Source organism: Telopea speciosissima, chromosome 6 (assembly GCF_018873765.1).
Source record: "Telopea speciosissima isolate NSW1024214 ecotype Mountain lineage chromosome 6, Tspe_v1, whole genome shotgun sequence".
NCBI lineage: Eukaryota > Viridiplantae > Streptophyta > Magnoliopsida > Proteales > Proteaceae > Telopea > Telopea speciosissima.
In genome coordinates, this window is record NC_057921.1 from 68,189,394 (window position 1) to 68,207,924 (window position 18,531).

At 39.4% G+C, this 18,531-nt stretch overlaps 2 protein-coding genes across 3 annotated transcripts; one reads left to right on the plus strand and one right to left on the minus strand.

The window, feature by feature from the left end:
* Positions 1-1,086: 1,086 nt before the first annotated feature.
* On the plus strand, positions 1,087-15,136 carry LOC122664764 (protein TRANSPARENT TESTA GLABRA 1). 2 transcript variants are annotated; one of them, XM_043860736.1, is made up of 2 exons: positions 1,087-2,200; positions 14,868-15,136. In XM_043860736.1, the coding sequence occupies exon 1, from the start codon at positions 1,171-1,173 to the stop codon at positions 2,197-2,199; it is 1,029 nt and encodes a 342-aa protein (XP_043716671.1). In that variant the 5' UTR covers positions 1,087-1,170; the 3' UTR covers position 2,200; positions 14,868-15,136. The 2 variants fall into 2 exon arrangements, with proteins under 2 accessions (XP_043716671.1, XP_043716672.1); XM_043860737.1 differs by lacking the exon at positions 14,868-15,136 and adding an exon at positions 14,670-14,688.
* Positions 15,137-15,914: 778 nt separating this feature from the next.
* On the minus strand, positions 15,915-18,221 carry LOC122665316 (pentatricopeptide repeat-containing protein At1g02060, chloroplastic). The gene has a single exon (XM_043861431.1). The coding sequence runs from the start codon at positions 18,187-18,189 to the stop codon at positions 15,922-15,924; it is 2,268 nt and encodes a 755-aa protein (XP_043717366.1). The 5' UTR covers positions 18,190-18,221; the 3' UTR covers positions 15,915-15,921.
* Positions 18,222-18,531: the final 310 nt, after the last annotated feature.

An 18,531-nucleotide genomic window follows, 5' to 3' on the forward strand; every position in this document is an offset into this window, starting at 1 on the left:
GAGATTCTTCATCTAAAGTTTTCAAATTTTAAAATCAAAAGGAAAATGCAAGAATTCCATCAATGACAGTGGATGAAATTTGAGTGAAAGAAGCAGAACATTGGTCATTATGAAGTTAATTCAGATTTCAAACTGGCAGAAAAACTTCTAGAAAAAAACTAGAAGATCAAACGAAAGGAAAGTCTCAAGGAAAAAAAAAGAGCCGTAAAACGAAGGCGAAATCAAACGAAGAAAACTACAATGAAAACGCCAAAATTCCATCAAATTCGTAGTACAGAGAACATGTTACTTCAGAAAATTTTAGCCTAGAAATCCGTGCTACCAAGTGACCTTTTTTTGGGGAAGGAGGGTGAAGCTTATCAGAAGAACCAATTCTAAACCCTATCGCCGGTAACTCGCCGTTATTCGCCATCAGTTTGGGAGCCGGTGATTGGCTGGTCTGGCACCGCAAGAAGAAATAGTTAAAGAAGAAAGAAGGAGAAGGGGGTAAATTGGTCATTTAATTTCATAAGTTTAAATTAAATAACTTATAAGGATAAAATAGATATTTCCAATTTAATACTAACAGTAGACTAACACCATCAGGTTTTAAAGGGTGTCAAGTAATTGTTTAAAATGTTGGTGATAATAAACAAAATGGGCATAATCAAGGGGGTGTCCAAACAATTTTCTCTGTTTAAAGGAGTTGGTCTTTTGCCAACTGAGTTCCAAACAATTTCCTCTGTTTGAAGGAGTTGGTCTTTTGCCAACTGAGTTGAGCCCTTGGGGTTGCTTTAGTGGATCTTTTCCAGTCCTCAGTCCTCACTCTCTAATCTAATCCAATCCTACAGAAGATTCGAATCTAACCGTTTATATATATTCCTGGGATGGGATCAACGGACTGTGGCTTACAGAAATACAAATTCTCTGGTCTCCTCTTGCGACATTGTATGGACTACTGCGCATAGCATACTTTTTATAATATTTTCCAGTTTCAGTTTTCATACCTTCATTGCAAGCAGGACTGACTACAGTCTCTACAGGAGAAGCATTTTTCGGATTTCTCTTCAATTTTCGAGAGACGGTGAAGAGAGAAGGAAGGAAGGAAGAAGTTATTTTCTTGTTTTTGAGAGGAGGATCAAGAGGGAAAGAAAAAACAAATCAAGTAAGAAAAAAAAAAAAAAAAAGGAAATGGAGAATTCGACCACCCAAGAATCCCTTCTCGGATCAGAAAACTTCTTCACTTACGACTCGCCGTACCCAATCTATGCCATGGCCTTCTCTCCATCTCCCTCCTCCGACAAAACTCACCGCATCGCCGTCGGTAGCTTCTTGGAAGAGTACAACAACAAAGTAGACATCATCTCCTTCGACGATGAAACCCTAACTTTCAGAACCGATCCCAATCTCTCCTTCGACCACCCTTATCCCCCTACCAAGCTCATGTTCAACCCAACCGGTGCCAAATCCCTCCGAAAATCTTCCGAGCTCCTCGCCTCCTCTGGGGATTATCTTCGCCTCTGGGAAGTTCGTGAGAATTCAATTGAGCCCAGATCGGTTTTTAACAACAGCAAGACCAGCGAGTTCTGCGCCCCTCTGACTTCGTTCGATTGGAACGAATCGGAGCCCCGGAGGATTGGCACTTCGAGCATAGATACCACATGCACGATTTGGGATGTTGAAAGAGGCGTCGTTGAAACGCAGCTTATCGCGCATGATAAGGAGGTCTATGACATCGCCTGGGGTGAAGCTGGAGTGTTTGCTTCAGTCTCCGCTGATGGGTCAGTTCGGATTTTTGATTTGAGAGATAAGGAGCACTCTACGATTATCTACGAAAGTCCTCAGCCCGATACCCCGTTGCTTAGATTGGCGTGGAACAAGCAGGACTTGAGGTACATGGCCACCATCTTAATGGATAGCAACAAGGTGGTGATTTTGGATATTCGTTCGCCCACCATGCCGGTAGCTGAGTTGGAGAGGCACCTGGGGAGCGTGAATGCGATTGCGTGGGCACCTCAGAGTTGCCGCCACATCTGCTCTGCGGGGGATGATACGCAGGCTCTCATTTGGGAGCTGCCCACAGTTGCCGGTCCAAGTGGTATTGATCCCATTCTGTCATATTCGGCAGGTTCAGAAATTAACCAACTGCAGTGGTCGGCTGCACAGCCTGACTGGATCGCAATTTCGTTCGCCTCTAAAATGCAGCTGCTGAAGGTTTGAGGTGCGGGTGAGTTCCTCTCCTTTTTGTCCATTTAAGATTTGTACTGACTAGAGTTTTGACAATGTTAGAATCCTAAAGTTGAATGTATTCTTGAAAGAGTTCAATGCTTGCTTCGAAGTTTTGATTACTTCATATAGTTCTAGAGCAAGTTTTTCATCAGCTAAATCCCTATGGTTAGGTTAATACCAGTAGTACACTGGTGCTTCTAACACCACTTATGCTAGACATTCAGCCTTAGTACAGGCGTTCAATCTTAATAGTTGAGGTGGGCTCTAACTTGGGTTTCATTTATCTTTTGATAAATTATTTATATTTTGTGTTTGTACTTTAGAACAACATAGCTTTATTCAACTAACTGGGGTCGGTCACATGGATCCTTGCTCTCCAATCAACTCTATTTGAAGTCATAAATGAAACAAGTCCTAAGCTAAGCATGTCTTTCCTCCCCACTTCTCTTATGGTTAATTTAGTCCTGATCTGGCTCTTTTAGTTCCCTTAATCTGAATCAAATCACTCCTCCATACTGGGGCATCCCAAGGCCTTCGTTGGACATGGCCATGCCACCTCAAATGACTCTCTCTAAGCTTATCATGAATCCGAGTTACTCCCAACTTAGTTCTAATATGGTCATTCCTTACTTTATCCTTCATAGTTGTCTCACGCATCCATCTCTACATCCTCATCTCCAGTACACATAGTTTTTTTATATGACTTTTTTTTTGTAAGTTTATATGACACTTCTTTACTGTCCAACATTCCGCACCATACATCATAGCAAGTCGAATGACCGTTCTATAAAATTTTCCTTTAAGCTTTAAAGGAAGACGTTGATCACCTTACATTAATCCTTTGGGCAACATCATCCTCTATGTCACTTTCTTTATTTACGATTGAGCCTAGATATCTAAAATAATCACTTTGTGGAATCTCTCTCTCATCAATATTCACCACTTCATTATCTGTCTTAGTGTGGTTAAAGTTACACATCATATATTTGGTCTTAGTTCTACTTATCTTCAGACCTTTTGGTTCCAAAGTTAATCTCCAAAATAATATCATCCGCAAAAAGCATACACGAAGGAACCTCATCTTGTATACCTCTGGTTAAGTCTTCCATGATAACCACAAACAAATAAGGGCTTAAGGCTGATCCTTGATGTAACCCAATTGTTATTGGGAATTTGCTGCCTTGACCCCCCTACAGTCTTGACGCTAGTCACCACACCATCATACATATCTTTAATTATGTCCACATATTTACATGTGACCCTTCTCTTCGCTAGTATATTCCAGATTAACTGATGTGGACATGACTTGGGATGGAGCTCCAATCAGTTATGGTTTTTTAGCCCATATTCTGGGTTTAATTAAATCCATCGAACCAGCCTAGTTTGGTTCAACTTCTGACCTAGTCAATTAGTCCTTTTTTTTTGAGAAATTCTAACAATCAGCCAGCTTGCTACATGGAGGATCTTTTCCAGAATTGGTGGACATCGAACAGCTGTATCCCCCCCCATCAATCCAGCAAATATTATGGGAGATTTTTCATATTTATTAGTTATTAATTTGTTGACTTATAGGGGAATTAACAGATTTCATGGGAGCCTAGGAGGACAGCTATCAATCAGCATTGGAGGAGATAATGATCAAGATTGTGTGGGCCCCATGGCCAATACGAAGAGAATAATCTATGGAAAAATTCCCCAAATCTTGTGGGATCCATGTCAGTTTGCATTAAAGATGGATGCTGCCAAGCAGCCATAGTTAGTGAGAGATTTTCTGGTGGGGCCCAGCTGCTTTGCGATGTGTTAGTTTCCTATAATATAGGATTCTATCTAGTCCTTGTGAGGGGGGTTTTGTTAAATTGGTTTCTTTTTTTTTTTATTAGATTTATTTATGTAATGGGTAGTTTCTATTTTTAGGACTCTTTAATTTCTTACTTAGATTAAGATTGGGCTGCTTTATTATAAATACATATAAGTGGCTGAGCAGAAGAGGATAGAGAGATTGAAGAGAAAAAGAGTTATGGTTGAAGCTGTGAGATGCGGCAATGGTGAGACAGTGAATGAGAGGCCCTGGGTGAGAGGATGATGGGCTGGTGAGAGCCTGGCTGAGAGAGCTGATCCTATGCTCCTTCTATATCCCTTTATTCTTTATCCTTTTATGTTCTCCGTTCATATGTAATAGAAAAACTGCAATAAAAAAAGAGTTTTAGTTATTTATTTATTCCTTATTGTGTTAATCCTGGTTGCAATCGATCTCTCATTGGAGGTCGATTTTGCATTATTAACTCTCTAAGGACTCTGTCATAGGCCTTTTTTAGGTCAATAAAGACCATATGGAGATCCCTCTTGCCTTCTCTATATTTTGCACGAGTCTCCTAAGTAAGAAGATAGCTTCCATTGTGGATTTTCCAGGCATAAAACCAAATTGGTTCTCCATTATAGTAGCTTCCTTTCTCAGATGGGTTTCAATAATCCTCTTGCATAACTTCATCGTATGACTCATTAATTTTATGCCTGTATAATTGTTACTGCTCTAAATACCCCCCTTTATTTTTATAAATCGGGACCACAATGCTTCTCTTCTATTCATCTGGCATTTTCTTTGTATCCATAATCATTTTAAACAACTTGGTTAGCCAAGATAAACCATAGATTCCTAAGCTCTTCCAATACATCTATTGGAACTTTGTCTGGGCCAGTTGTCTTGCCTACTTTCATCTTTTTTAAAGCTTCTTTTACTTTAAATACCCTAATTTTGCATATATATATATACAACATGTGGTGTCTAGATGAGTATTGCAGCCTTCTAGGTCACTATTACTTGAAGGGTCTTCATTTAGTAGTCTCTCGAAATACTCTTTCCATCTCTCGTAAATGTCCTCATCCCTTATTAGTACTCTATCATCTTCATTTTTAATACATCTAACATGGTTGAAATCTTTGCTCTTCCTTTCTCTTACTTTAGCTATCTTATAAATAGCCTTTTCCCCTTTCTTTGTATTCAGGTTGTTATAGAGATGATCATATTTCCCACCACCAATTGTTTTTTTTTGTAATTTATATGATTACAACTATCGGAAGTAATGTCAAATTAAATGGTGGATGGATGTGTTTACTTTCCAGGTTTTTTGGTTTTACTGTGCAGATCTATCAAACAAGAACACTCTCGTTCTGGTTCTTTTTTTTCTTTTTTTTGGTTTAATATTTTCTTTTAAAATTGTTTTGTTCAGACATTGTGTTGTATTTGCAAGGTAGACTCATGTTGTCATAAGGAAGAAGGATGTATGAACGTGATAAATCTTAATAAAATAGTCAGCACATACTTACCGAAAAAAATTCAAAATATAGACATGGTAAACTCTAACAAACTACGATAACAAATTGATCAATGACAGCCCGTTGATGAGCAATACGAGATACGAAATACTTGTGTAGATAAGGGGTAGGATAATGTTTGATATCATTGTACTTGAGATTGATTTTGTCCTCTTTAGACATGATGTCTTGGTGAATAGGATTAGATGCCTGATTCAGATCAAATCGATGATAGATGATCTGCTGGTGGTGGCGTAGATCCATGGAAGAACAGGAGTGGGTGAGAGAGAGGGGAGAGAAGAAAGAAAACCCCTATCGCAGAGAGAAAAAGAGAGTAAGGGGGCAACAGCCTCAATTTCAAAACCAAATTAAGTCTTTTCCATTCATTCAATTGTGTGGAAGGCTATGCTTCTTATAATTTATTTTTAACTGAGTGACAGATTTTATAGAGGAAATTAAAAACAAAACATAAACTAATAAGGGCATTCCATGCGTTGGCTTTTGGAGGAGCCATAATGCAATCCCAGGTTCCGAAACCCTTAAATTTGGATTGCTATAGGCCCACAAGTGACAAATAACTCAATTTGAGTGAGTAGTGGCAGTTTCCTATTTTCTACCTATCGTTAGAACAAAACCAGCGGTAAATCCAACTGGTTATAGGTGAGAGATCTCTCCCAAATTAAGCTCAATCAACATGAAATTTTAGGAAGGAATTCTTAACCCGTCAAGCCCATAGTTCAAGATCTCGGTTTAATCTCAGTTTCGTAGCATCTTGAGACGAGATTGCATGTGATACAATAATTTTACCATATCTCGACCGAGATCTAGGTATCTCGTCGAGATCTCGATCTTATATCTAGTTTCAGACCTTATTAAAGCTCATAAAACACCATAACTCGATGAGATCTCAACTCTCTCCCGCCTGTCTCGCCTCTGTGAAGGGGAAACTCCATCTTTGGGTGATTTTTTTCATTTCTTTTGGCAAATCACACCTCCAACACCTCATCAAAGCTTGATTCGACAACAACAACAACTACGTGGTCATTATGATGATCCAGCCCGATACTCGTTTCAGTACTAGCTTGTATTTAGTTAATCTATGTGACTATGTCTCTTTCCAAGTTTCTAACAATTATGAACAAACAGTCGAACAATCAGTCCATCACTATGTAGTATGTAATGGTTAAATGGTTTATGGTTTGATGTATTTTAGTTCCTGATGCTTATTTAAGTTGTTTTGCACTTCTAGTCTTTTACTTTAGTTATATGAGTTCTAAATATTGTGTGGAATAGCCTAAGGTAGACCTTACGCACGCCGTAGACTACCAACTTAGGGTCCGTAGTCAAAGAACCATTTTGGGTTTGAATTTGTAAAAACTAATGGTTCCACTGTGTTTAGAAGGCCTAAATTAGGGGGAATGTCAAGTTTCAGCCCCTATCTTGGCCATATATCCACTGAAACCTACCATCGAGTTCAGAAAAAAAATACATGATCTCGCCGAGATCTCGGTTTCGTGGCCTGGAGAAACCGAGACCTTAAACCTTGCGCAAGCCTCTTGAAATCAATCGATAACAGTCCCATGCAAAGTATGAGAAATAAGTTAAAGCTTTGCTGAAACCAGAATGCGTAGAACTGTCAGAATCAGTCACAAAGAAGATTCAGTTTTCCTTATGGGTCCAATTTGTAAATGTTGAATTGCCCTAGGTGGTAATTTATATCCCAGATTTTGATACAAAGAAGAAGTACCGACAGAGATCGAACTCTCTCTTGCAGGTTCAAACTGGTGCTACAACAGAGTATGGCTCCCCAGTGAAAAGGAAAGCAATAATAGAAATAAAAGGAAGAAGAACAAGGAATAAGTAGGAAGAGCAAAGGGAGGGAGTTTAGAAGAGATCTGACTTGAGAATCTGGGTCGAACAAAGGAAAGAAGAAGAACACAGCCACATGTGTGCAGCGCAAGAACTCAAATGAATTCATTGAAAACCCATCTGAGAATTGATAGCTTTCATCCCATATATGGACTTAAACAAATGTAATCCTATTTATATCCTGAAACCAAAATCTTGAAACTAACAAGGACTATTACAAAAATACCCCAAATAGCTAAATAGGTCCGTATTGAGGTCGCTACAACATTGCAACTGATTGCGACTTCAACAATGGACTATTTTCCTCTGATTCCGTACTGTTGGATCTGAACTTGATTGTTGGTTTCATTGGGTCAAGGAGAATGATTCCTTATCATGCGTCGAAGATCCTCCCGTACTACAAAACTCGAGTGTGAGTTCTTTTCAAATAAGGAGAGAATAATATGCAGGGTCTAGGTCAGATGTGTTAGATCTTTTGATCAACACCTTGGATTTGCATTTATTAATTGGGGGCATTATAATACCATGGCCCATGGGCCCAAATGATATGATACATTCTAAATTAGAAGAAGGTTTGGATTGCTATAGGCTCACAAGAATAATAAATATTTCAACTTAAGAGTACTGTGGCAATTTGGAAATATGCTGAAAAGTTCAGGACCTATGAATGAAAGGGAAACAGTAACAATGACTAATTGATAATTAAAGTTGAAAGGGAGGGGTTTTCTGGAGTTTCAGAAGAAAGAATAAGAGGAGAATGAAATTCAAGTTACGAAAGGAGGGCTTACTTGTAATAATAAAAGTAGGTATTTCAAGTGTTATTTCAAAGAAGAAGACTCCTTCAACCTTTCAATCTCTACACCCATAGCGGAGGAGAACCTGCTAACGAATGAGAGATTTCTCTCATATGAACTCTAATCGAACTGAGTTTTCAGAGGTTATTTCCTACTTAAAAATCCTCTCATTAGCAACCAAGAGTAGGCCAAATCATTCACTAAATAAAGAGTATTTAGTTTTTGAATTCAGACCTGGCAATAGAAGGAGAAGCAGGACCCTGATTCTATTTGATTCTCACAACTGGGAAGGCCTTAAGGGATGAGACTCTAGGTCTTTGATTGCCAAGGGGAGGCCTTCCTTCAATCCAAATCTCAGGGTGAAAGAGATTGTATTGATGGAGCTGAAGCCAATCTATGGGGGCTGCAAGTACCACCCAGAAGAGGGGTGTGCCCGAGAGTATGGGAAAAGAACTCTGAAGTAGACTCAAACAAGGAAACTGGATTTCCAACATATCTAACTCCTAATATAAAGTAATATAATAAAAAATGCAAATTACAAGATAACCCTACCAACCCTGTTCTGGTTCGTGTTGGTCTGATTTCTACATTGGGTAATGCCGGTCTAGCCGCACACATGCAACTGCGTCGGTTTCAGAACAGAATTCAATAAGGCTCTGATTTAACAATAATAAACCTTAAATATATCAGAAATCAGATTTGAAAATTCAGAACCAGAAAATGGAAAATGATTAAAGTATAGATTTGTGGCAAGACTCTTCAAATTGAGTATGATTTTGAAGTGTTGAAAACAGAATCTTTGATCAGACCAGTGGACTGAACTAAGAGCAGTAAACAGGAATCAGAACCCAATGATCAAATCAGAAAATTGAGCTTTTGAAGAGTTGTACTAGAAATAGGAAACCAGAAATTGGCAGTTTGGGTTCTCAAAACTGGATTTGAAATTAGAATGAGATTAAGAAATCAGAACAGAAACTGAAATATAATAACAAGTAGCCTATCTAGTAGAATTGATATTTCAGCAAGGCAAGCGGACTCAAAGAAATAAGTGGAATAGCATGTGCAAGTTAGGAAATAGTGTAGATCTGATCTGATAGTTTGATGGAGACTTAGAAGAGGAAAGGCGAAAAATATGATCAAGAATCCACCTGACCTGTGGGGCTGGAATCCACCAGTCCGCTGCTGAATCCACAGCACTCACACCTGAATCAACAGATGCATATCCTGAATCCACAGAAGAAAGTCTGAAATCCCCAAAAAGTTGAGCCAAAGCTTCATCTTCTCTCATTCAAATCGTGGGGGTAGGGTTTCAGCCTTTACATATTTAATTAAAGACTCAAAATAGGAAAGAAACATACAAAAACAAATTTATCAGGACTCTCCAGCCGCAAGCCATATTGGAGACTCCCTAACTGACTCAAACTCTTAGGAAAATAATAAACCCAAACTGTGAAACCTTCTCCCTTGTGCAGACTATGTTTGGGTGTCCTAAAGAGACAAAAAAGAGTGTCCCAGTGCACGAGGCTCCTGCTACCGCAGGGTCTGGAAGGGGCAAATGTACGCAGCCTTACCCCCGCTTTGTGGAGAGGCTGGACTTATAGAATCCCTAATACATCCATCTATTAACACTTAAATAACAAATAATATAAAGAAAAATACTCCAAAGTGGTCCCCATAACTTGGAGATTTCTAGGTGCACCAAATCTGGACCACAGGTCAGGTTTGGACCAGAAAACTGAACCAAACTGACCAAAACTGCAGGTTATTTTCTTGCTCTTCTTTATACCAGCAGCTAGATTTGTTCCTGCTTCTTAGAATCTTTCAACGCAGTTGATTATGCGCTATAGATAAAGGTGGAAATCTTCTGTAGATCTTTGTTCTAAAGGCTGACCAATTGGTAATAACTAGGATTTGGTGTTGAAGGGATAAAAGGTTTAGGTTTTTGGAATGGATAAATGGTGTTAGCCAAGTATTTGAAAGATTTATGGCTTGTTCTCATACCATATTAATATATGACAATGCTTTTATACTCTCGATGAGATCTTAACCTGTATCTACCGCTCACATTGTTGTGCTGGATTAAGTGGTTTCATTGTGTAATATATTAGATGCATCTTTCTATAGATTACATTCTCTATATTCTGGTGCGGATTTTGGGTCACAAAACCCTATTTGGGTTCACCATGGACACATCCCGAATTAAAGGACTAGACAATTGAAAGGAATGGCAATCAATTGGAAGCTTTAACCACAAGAGAAGGAAACAAACAAGGGGAAAGTAGGGTATAAGGTGGGGAGGAGCAAACTTGGAATGGAAAACAAATTGATTTCAAAACGTAATAAAGAAGAGGGAATGGCAATATGGAAAGTGGGGTGTTATGAATTAATAAATTGAAGGAGGTGGGTGGGGGTTCGTCTTCAACCACTAGCAGAAGCAAGAGGTGGAAGACCAGAACCTTTGAAGGAGAAGAACTCCTTCAAAAGACCTCCGCTGGGCCTGGAACTTATGGACAAAGTCGGTATTGAGGAGGGCTTTTAAATGCAAGTAGTAATGAGACGATATTGGCTCAATCAGCAGAACGAGTAAACTCTGAAAATATTTCTGGTGGTAGACTCATATTCAGCCTTGTTGCAGTTACGTAACTCACAACTGAAAGAGTCTTTGAAAACAAAACTCTGGGATTTAGTTCGCTTATGGGTAGGCAACACGCCCAAAATCTTGGGTGGGAAGGGGTTGTATCGATGGAGATCAATGTGATTGTAAGGGGCTGCAACTACTGCCCTAATGCAGATTCTTAACCAAAATGGGCTTGTGTTATTAGGAATAAGTCTAGGGTTGGATACTATAAATGTTGGGACTTCGGTCCATGGGGATTTCAATGTAATAGGCCACTTTTATGGACCTAAAGAATGGGTAAGAAGGTTACACACGGGATTAGCTAGTTTGTTTCTTTATTTAGTTCTTTTTTAAGTTGTTTTGGGTTAGTGGGCGAGCCAATGATTAAAGTTGAACTATTGTAACCTATTGGTTGCGGGTTCAAAAACTTGGAAACAGCCTCTCCTCCGGAGCAGGGTTAAGGCTGCATACATTTGCCCCTCCCAAACCCTGTAGTAGCGGGAGCCTTGTACATTGGGATGCTTTTTTTTGGGGGTTAGTTCAATTGAACCGGTTGTATGTGGTTCATTTTAAGTTGCTGATTTAGTTCTTGTGTTGGCTATTAAAATAGTGGAGTCCATATCAAACTTAAGTCATAGGCATGTTAGGAATGTTTGTCTATTTTATTGAGTTAGTTTCTTTTATTATTTCAGTTTCCTAGTCAGTTTAGGTTATCTTATTAGTTAAGGATTGAGTTAGACCTTTCCTTGTCCGTGTTTGAGTCGATTTTTTAGTCTTTTATATAAGTTTGTAAGGGTGGCAAGCATTGTACAGCAATTTTTAATGAAAAAATCTGTTGTTGCTGCCCTTCTTCTCCATTAAAGAATCTCTTTTGTTTGATCAAGAAACCCCTTGTGTTTGATTAAGGAGATTAGTGTTTTTGTTCCAATTGAACCACCTTGCAGTGTGAAGCCCAGGTGTTATTTTCTTCTTGATTTCTTCGTTATTTATTCTACATCCACAGTTTGTGTTCTATTGCTGCTACTATTTATTGGTTTATTTTTCTTATTTTTTAATCACAGCCATTAACAGGTAACTCTAATCTGAAATTCTGCAACTAGAACCCTACTTTCTAGAAGTAGGGTTAGCAGGTAACTCTAATACACAGTAAATTTTTTTATTTTTTGAGATTAAGCAAGCCAGCCATTAGATCTGGCTGAAATTTTGATCAAATCTCAAGAACCCTAATTGGGAAACTCAATCCAAAATTCAAACAATTCTGACCAGCTGATTGGCTGCTATTGTGAAACCTCTATTTTGCCCTTTTCTCCATTAGAACCCTATTTCATACCTGAATTAATTTCTGATTTGCGAACTGATTTAGCTGGCTGATTATATGTTTATTTTCATGTTTGGATCCATCGACCTTCTTCAACCTCTGAACCTAATTTCACTAGTTAATGTATGGTTTTACCCCTATTCCTATTCTACTAGGACTTAGCCATATTTGCTGATCTGACCCATTTGATTAGGCTCAGATTTTCAGCAAATCTTTGCCCTACTATTTTTTAAACTCGATCTCAGTTTTAACCCTAACCTACAATCTGATTTCGTGATATTTAATATCTCCCTAATCTGAACTTTCCTTTGATTAAAGATATTGTCTATTGGCTATTTGAGTCTTTCAAATTACAGTATTACATTATGCCTAGAATAGAGGATGGGGAAACTGCCCTAGGCTACACAGGCTGCACTAATACAAAGTCATTGTCCCACGATGGGGATTACAAGCATATATAAAGAGAAATAATAGACTCTTAAAAATAAAAACTTACTCTTAACTAGGAAACTGACTCAAATAAGGAAACTGGAAAATAAATTTAATCTCCTACCATCCTACGTAATCTACCCAATTAAAAGATAACATGATTATCCCAATAAAAATTAATAAATTCCTTAAATCCTACTAGACTCCAAAACCAATTGTACCCGGTTCATCTCCATCTAGGCTCCCCAAAGGGTTTGGGCCGGCCAAGGAAGTGCTCCTGCATCATATTCATTATGTTACAGTGTCAATTTTTTTGTACATTTCCCCCATTAATGTATTTATTCATTTGCCTTCATGTTATGAATAGGAGTATGGTTGGAGGTGTGATTTGTGCTCAGAAAAAGAAGGAATTGAATGGCAAAGTAAGCCTATAATGTTCACCTGCTCTGTTGGGGGTAGGGGTTTACACACACATTTATGCCCTTTTGGAAGTTTATTTAACAATAACTTGGTGATGCAGTTAAATTGCTTAAATGGTCTTATTTTATTAGAAATGAGCCTTGGGTTGGGTTATATATTTGTTGGAACTTTAGGCCAATAGGTTTTCATTGTAATGGGCCACTTTGGTTATTAATTGTTATTAAGTGGTTTAGTTAGGCCGGATTATGATTCTATAAGTCCAGTCCTGTTTTGAGTCAGTTCTCTAATTCTCTTTATTATTTCAGTTTCCTAGTCATTTTATATCACCTTATTAATTAAGGATTCGTTTAGGCCTTTCCTTTTTAGTCTTTGTCTGTTTTTGAGTTTTCTGTATAAGTTTGTATGGGGGTCCAGCATTGTACACAAATTTTGATTGATGGAAAGCTTTGTCTTTGCTACCTATCATGGTATGCTCTTCCCTTGTGTTTGATTGAGGTTGGTTGGTGTTTGACCCATCCAAATACCTTGCGGCGGGAAGCCGAGGTGCCCTCCTCTTCCCTTTCTTCCATCCTCCTTTTCAATTGATGAACAAGTAAAACCTTGTTTTCCGTAATTCATGATTTGATCTGGAATTCATATGCAAAAGTTTTTTGACATGAATTATAGTTGAGGAAATCTTGCCATCAGATCACCCTCAACTTTTGAGGAATTTTTCTTCATTCTCAAGGATGCCTTCGACCAGAAGTTCTTACTGATCAGACCTGCTGATCTCGAGATCTTTAAGAATTCCTATTCTGGATTCTTAACTTCAAATCCACCTGTCAGATTGACCTGAAATTTTCAGCAAGGGTTCTTTACCCTTAGAACAGAACTCAATTGGTGTTTTGGTCCAATCTGACCACCTGATTTTATCATATCATTATTCTCCCTATACTGGATTCTATTCTCTGAGAAAAGATTCTGTTTTGAGTCTTCAATTACAGTATTACATTACGTGGAACACTTCCCCTTTGATTGAAATTGATACGCAAGGGGAGGGCCCCTTTGTGCCTATTGCAAAAGCAGATTCTTGAGTCTTGATTGATAGTTTAAGGGCTATAGAAGTTGTTGACAGATTAAGGTCTATACATTGTGCTGAATAATAAAAAAGGATTATAATGGGATTCTCATGGATTTGATCACTTAAATGGGAATTGTTTATTATGCTCTCACAAATTTGACAAAAATTACCAACAGGCCTAAGTCCCTGGTTCTTATGTACCATACCAAATATTTGACCAATTGGTGGTTCTACAATTTCTCTTGAGTTGTGTAAGCATAAAAAATGTACTTGTTGCTTATGCCATCAGTTCAAATGCTTTTACCAAAAATAAAAGTCCTTTGTTGACCAATCCATTTACATCATTGGAGCAGCCATGAAAATATTTGACCAATTGGTGGGTCTACAATTTCTCTTGAGTTGTGTAAGCATAAAAAATGTACTTGTTGCTTATGCTATCAGTTCAAATGCTTTTACCAAAATTAAAAAAGTCCTTGGTTGACCAATCCAATTACATCATTGGAGCAGCCATGAAAATAACTATGGCTATGTTGGTAGTTGATTTTGTATTCCCTGAGATTCATGGAAGATGGAATAAATGGTAATGTAATCATTTGGATTAGTGACAATTTTCATGGGCTCAAACTTGTGCTTTATCCGCAGCACAAGTTTACAGTTTTGCATATCATGATACACAAATATTTCAGCAGTTTAGTACTTCACCCATGCTCCTAGAATGTGATAGGGTCATTGTTATAGAAGTTCTTCACACTGTTATATCTGGAATATGAAGTTACAAGTTGATCATAAATTTCAATATCTTGTATACAAATGGTTAATTTTGGATGCCTTTCAATACAGATTCGTTGATGGTCTGATATGGTGAGGATTATTCTACAACCCTCTTGGGTGTGTTCAGGGTCGAGTATGCTTTGGACAAGCACTATGAACAGTGATCGTTAGTTCGAAGAAGCATTCATCAGTGACTACGGGTTTAATGTACCCTTGATTCGTCAGTAACTGCATGCTTCTCTCCTTATTCAATTGGATTTCAGGATTCGCGCAGTCTTGCTGCAAGTGTTTCAGGTGTGCACCTGATATTGTGCTGGCAGATTGTATCAGAGGGGTTAAGACTTTTTTTTTTAATTTTTTTATAGGAGGGGTTAAGACTTTAAAATACACATCTGAGTATAGTATCCTTGTAGTGCAAAAATCCTGCTCCCTTGTTTTAATAACTTTTGTTGTTGCTGACGTGCTCCAGCCCTGGGTTCCCATTTACTCAATGGGATCCCTCTCTATACTATTGCTAGTAGCTGCTATGACACTTTTTCCCTGTCTTTGTCATTTTGGTTCTCTTATGCTGTGTGGCACATCCGATCAGTACTTCAGAGACTAGTTTGAATCAATGACAAATTGTTGTCACGTTCTACTTTCTAAAGTAATTCCAGTGTTCAAGAATTTAATCCTAAGGTAACACCTGATGTATTTAGGGTGGTGATGACGCAGATTCTCTGCTAAGTCAGCAGCCAAAATAACATCCCAAAACTTTTTCTTATGATAAAAATAAAAAATAAAAAATAAAAAAATAACATCCCAAAACTGTGGGTTGTTTGGTTAAAACTGATCTGAACCGGATGGAACCTGAACCAGGACTAATATTTTCTTCCAGGAAAAAGGAGGAAAAAAAAAAAAAAAAAAGTCCAATATCCATGGACTGTATCTGGCTTTCTACTACAAAGGGTCTTGCAGCTTGAAGAGACCGAGTGTTAACTAAGGTGGGTACATTCTGAAAATGGAGAATCCTTATGTTAACAGCTCAATGAATCAAGATAACGAAGCATGAGAGAAAGATGGACGCGTCTAATAATCAGCAATAACACCAACATCCGAGCTTCATGGTCTAGATCTCCAAAAGCTACCCTTTTTCTTCACAGTGCATCCTCTTATGTACAAACTCAGCTTCTTTTACTTTTCCTTCAGTCTCAAGGCAAATTTTTAAATCTCCAAGGCAGCTTAAGCATGCTTTGCCTTGTTTCTCAGTCAGTGCATGGTAAAGACCAAATGCTTCCGATGCCTTGTAAATTCTACAAAGACCAGTTATCACTGCACTGTAGATCTCAATATCCACGCCTTGACGCCTCTCCAAGCTAAACAGCAGCAGTTCTCGAGCATCTAAGAATTTACTACTTCCACAAAGAAAACCCACCAATTCCTCCATCTTTACCGAGTAACCTTTGTCGTATAGAGATCCAACAACCTCGAAAGCAGCATCACGGAGCCTGTTCTTGAAGAGAAAAATAGTGGTATCTGTAAAAAGATGGATGGTTGGTCGAATGTTTCTCTCTAACATCATCAGGACAAAGGAAGCAACTTCTCCAACACAACTCTCTTTCACTAGTGCTGCAAGTACAGAATGGAAGGTGGAAGTTCTAGGGAGATGGGAGCTCTTTAACATCTTCTCCAAAGTCTTTTGAGCAAAACCTGCTTCCCCCTTATGCAAGAACCCCTCAATCAGAGAATCGTAGGTCTGGAAATCCGGGACAAAGTCTCTCCTCAACATCAAGACCAAGAGATCATACCCTGCTTGTAATGTTCCTTCCTTGCAGTGCCCCATTATCAACGTCTTAAAAGATGAAGGATCTTGTGTACCTCTTTTCAGTAGCTGCCTGAACACCTTCTCGGCCTTGGCAGTCTTTCCGCTCCCACACAAATTCACAAACATGGGATTGTAAGCAGCAACCAGAGGCACACACCCAACGTCCCGTACCAGGATCTCCTTCTCCAACAGGTCATCGAAGAGCTCTTCTGCCCTATCAAAATATGTTCTCTGACACAAACTTCGAATCAAAACGCTGTAGGTCGTTGAATCCGGTGGAATTTTTAGTTCCGACATTTTCTCGAACATTTTCATTGCCTCGTCCAACTTCCCTGCATTACAGTGCGCAGTCATCAGCGTATTAAAAGTACATGTATCTGGGAGAAATTCACCACCCCCAATCATCCCTTCCAAAATTTCCTTGATCTTCTCGAGCTTTTGTGCGTCGCATAACCCTTGAATGAGAGTATTATAGGTGATACTGTTGGGCTTCATTCCGCGACCGAGCATCTCTTCGTAGACAGCCAAAGCCTCGGTAAAGGCATGTTTTTCACAGTATCCTCTGATCAAGGTCGTGTAGGTAACAATGTTAGGATACAAATCGGGGCTTTTGGCAAGCAACCCTTTGAGAAGATTGTGGGCGATTCTAACCTTCCCAGCCCTACACAATCCGTCGATAAGCGTATTATACGTTACAATATCAGGGTCACACCGGAAACGCGACATCTCTTTGAAGAAACGGAAGCCCTCGTCTAACATGGAATTCAGGCAGAATCCCCTTATGAGAATGTTAAAGGTACACACATCGGGTGAAACGCCAGGGACCGATAGCATTTCGTGATACAGCTGCTGGGCCATGTTGGTCCTCCCTCGGCGGAGCAGAACGGATAGCAGGCTATTGAAGGTGACGACGGAGGGGGAGACACCAAGAGATTTCATGGTAGAGAAAACCTTGATAGATTCTTGGATAAGTCCGGCCTGACCGTAGCTCCTGATCAAGCTATTGAAGAATCGGTCTTGAAGCTTGACGGACCCACCCGATCTCTTCTCGATGGAGAAGAGGAAGTTGCGGGCGGCATTGAGATTTCGGCTGTGGCCGAGAATCTCGAGCATCTTGAAGTAGGTTTGGTCATTGTGGGCGAAACCATGGTCTTGAGCCCACTTGAAGAAACGGACGGCTTTGTGAGGGGTCCTGATGAGATGGAGAGTTTGGAGAACGGAAGTCTTGGAGAGACTGGGGCAGAGAAGCGACAGAGAGGATTCGAGGTCGAGTGACCAGTGTTCGTTATTGATGCGTCGAGCGATAATTCGAGCGGTTTTGGTCTTCGAGGATCTGTGTTCCGCCGGAGAGGGTATTTGGGCGGCTTCTTGTTGTATGTTCAGTTCGTTACCTTTCTCTGGTTCCTCATCCTCCACGTCCCCTTCCACTGCTGCTAATGCTATTTCGCAAAGGTGGTCTTCGTTCGCTTGTTTCTTCTCTAGGGCGGGTGGTGCTAAAGTGCGAAAGGAAATGAACCTGATGAATTGGATAGAGGAGAAGAGGGTTCTACAGTTGGGTTTGAGCCCAAGATTCAGAGGAAGAAGCATGTCAATTGTCTCTCACCCAAGAAAAAATGGCGACTCAGAGAACTTCTGTTCTGGCTAGCCTCTGCCCTCTCGGCCCTCGGAAGGAAGGAAGCAGGGTTTTAAAACGCGTGGCGGAAGCGGGCAGTGCCGATTAGGTTCGGATCGGAATTTGTTTGAATCGGTCTGAAATAATCCTAGAATTGACAAATTCGAAGAATATTTCAATGATTCTTGTGTATTGATTGACTCATACAAATCGGGATCACAGTCCCAGGTTCCAATCTGATTCGCTGATTCTTGAAACCCCTGCTGGGAAGTCGAAGCAGAGACCATTGTGTTGGTTTTCTGAACCGGCCTGGGAAA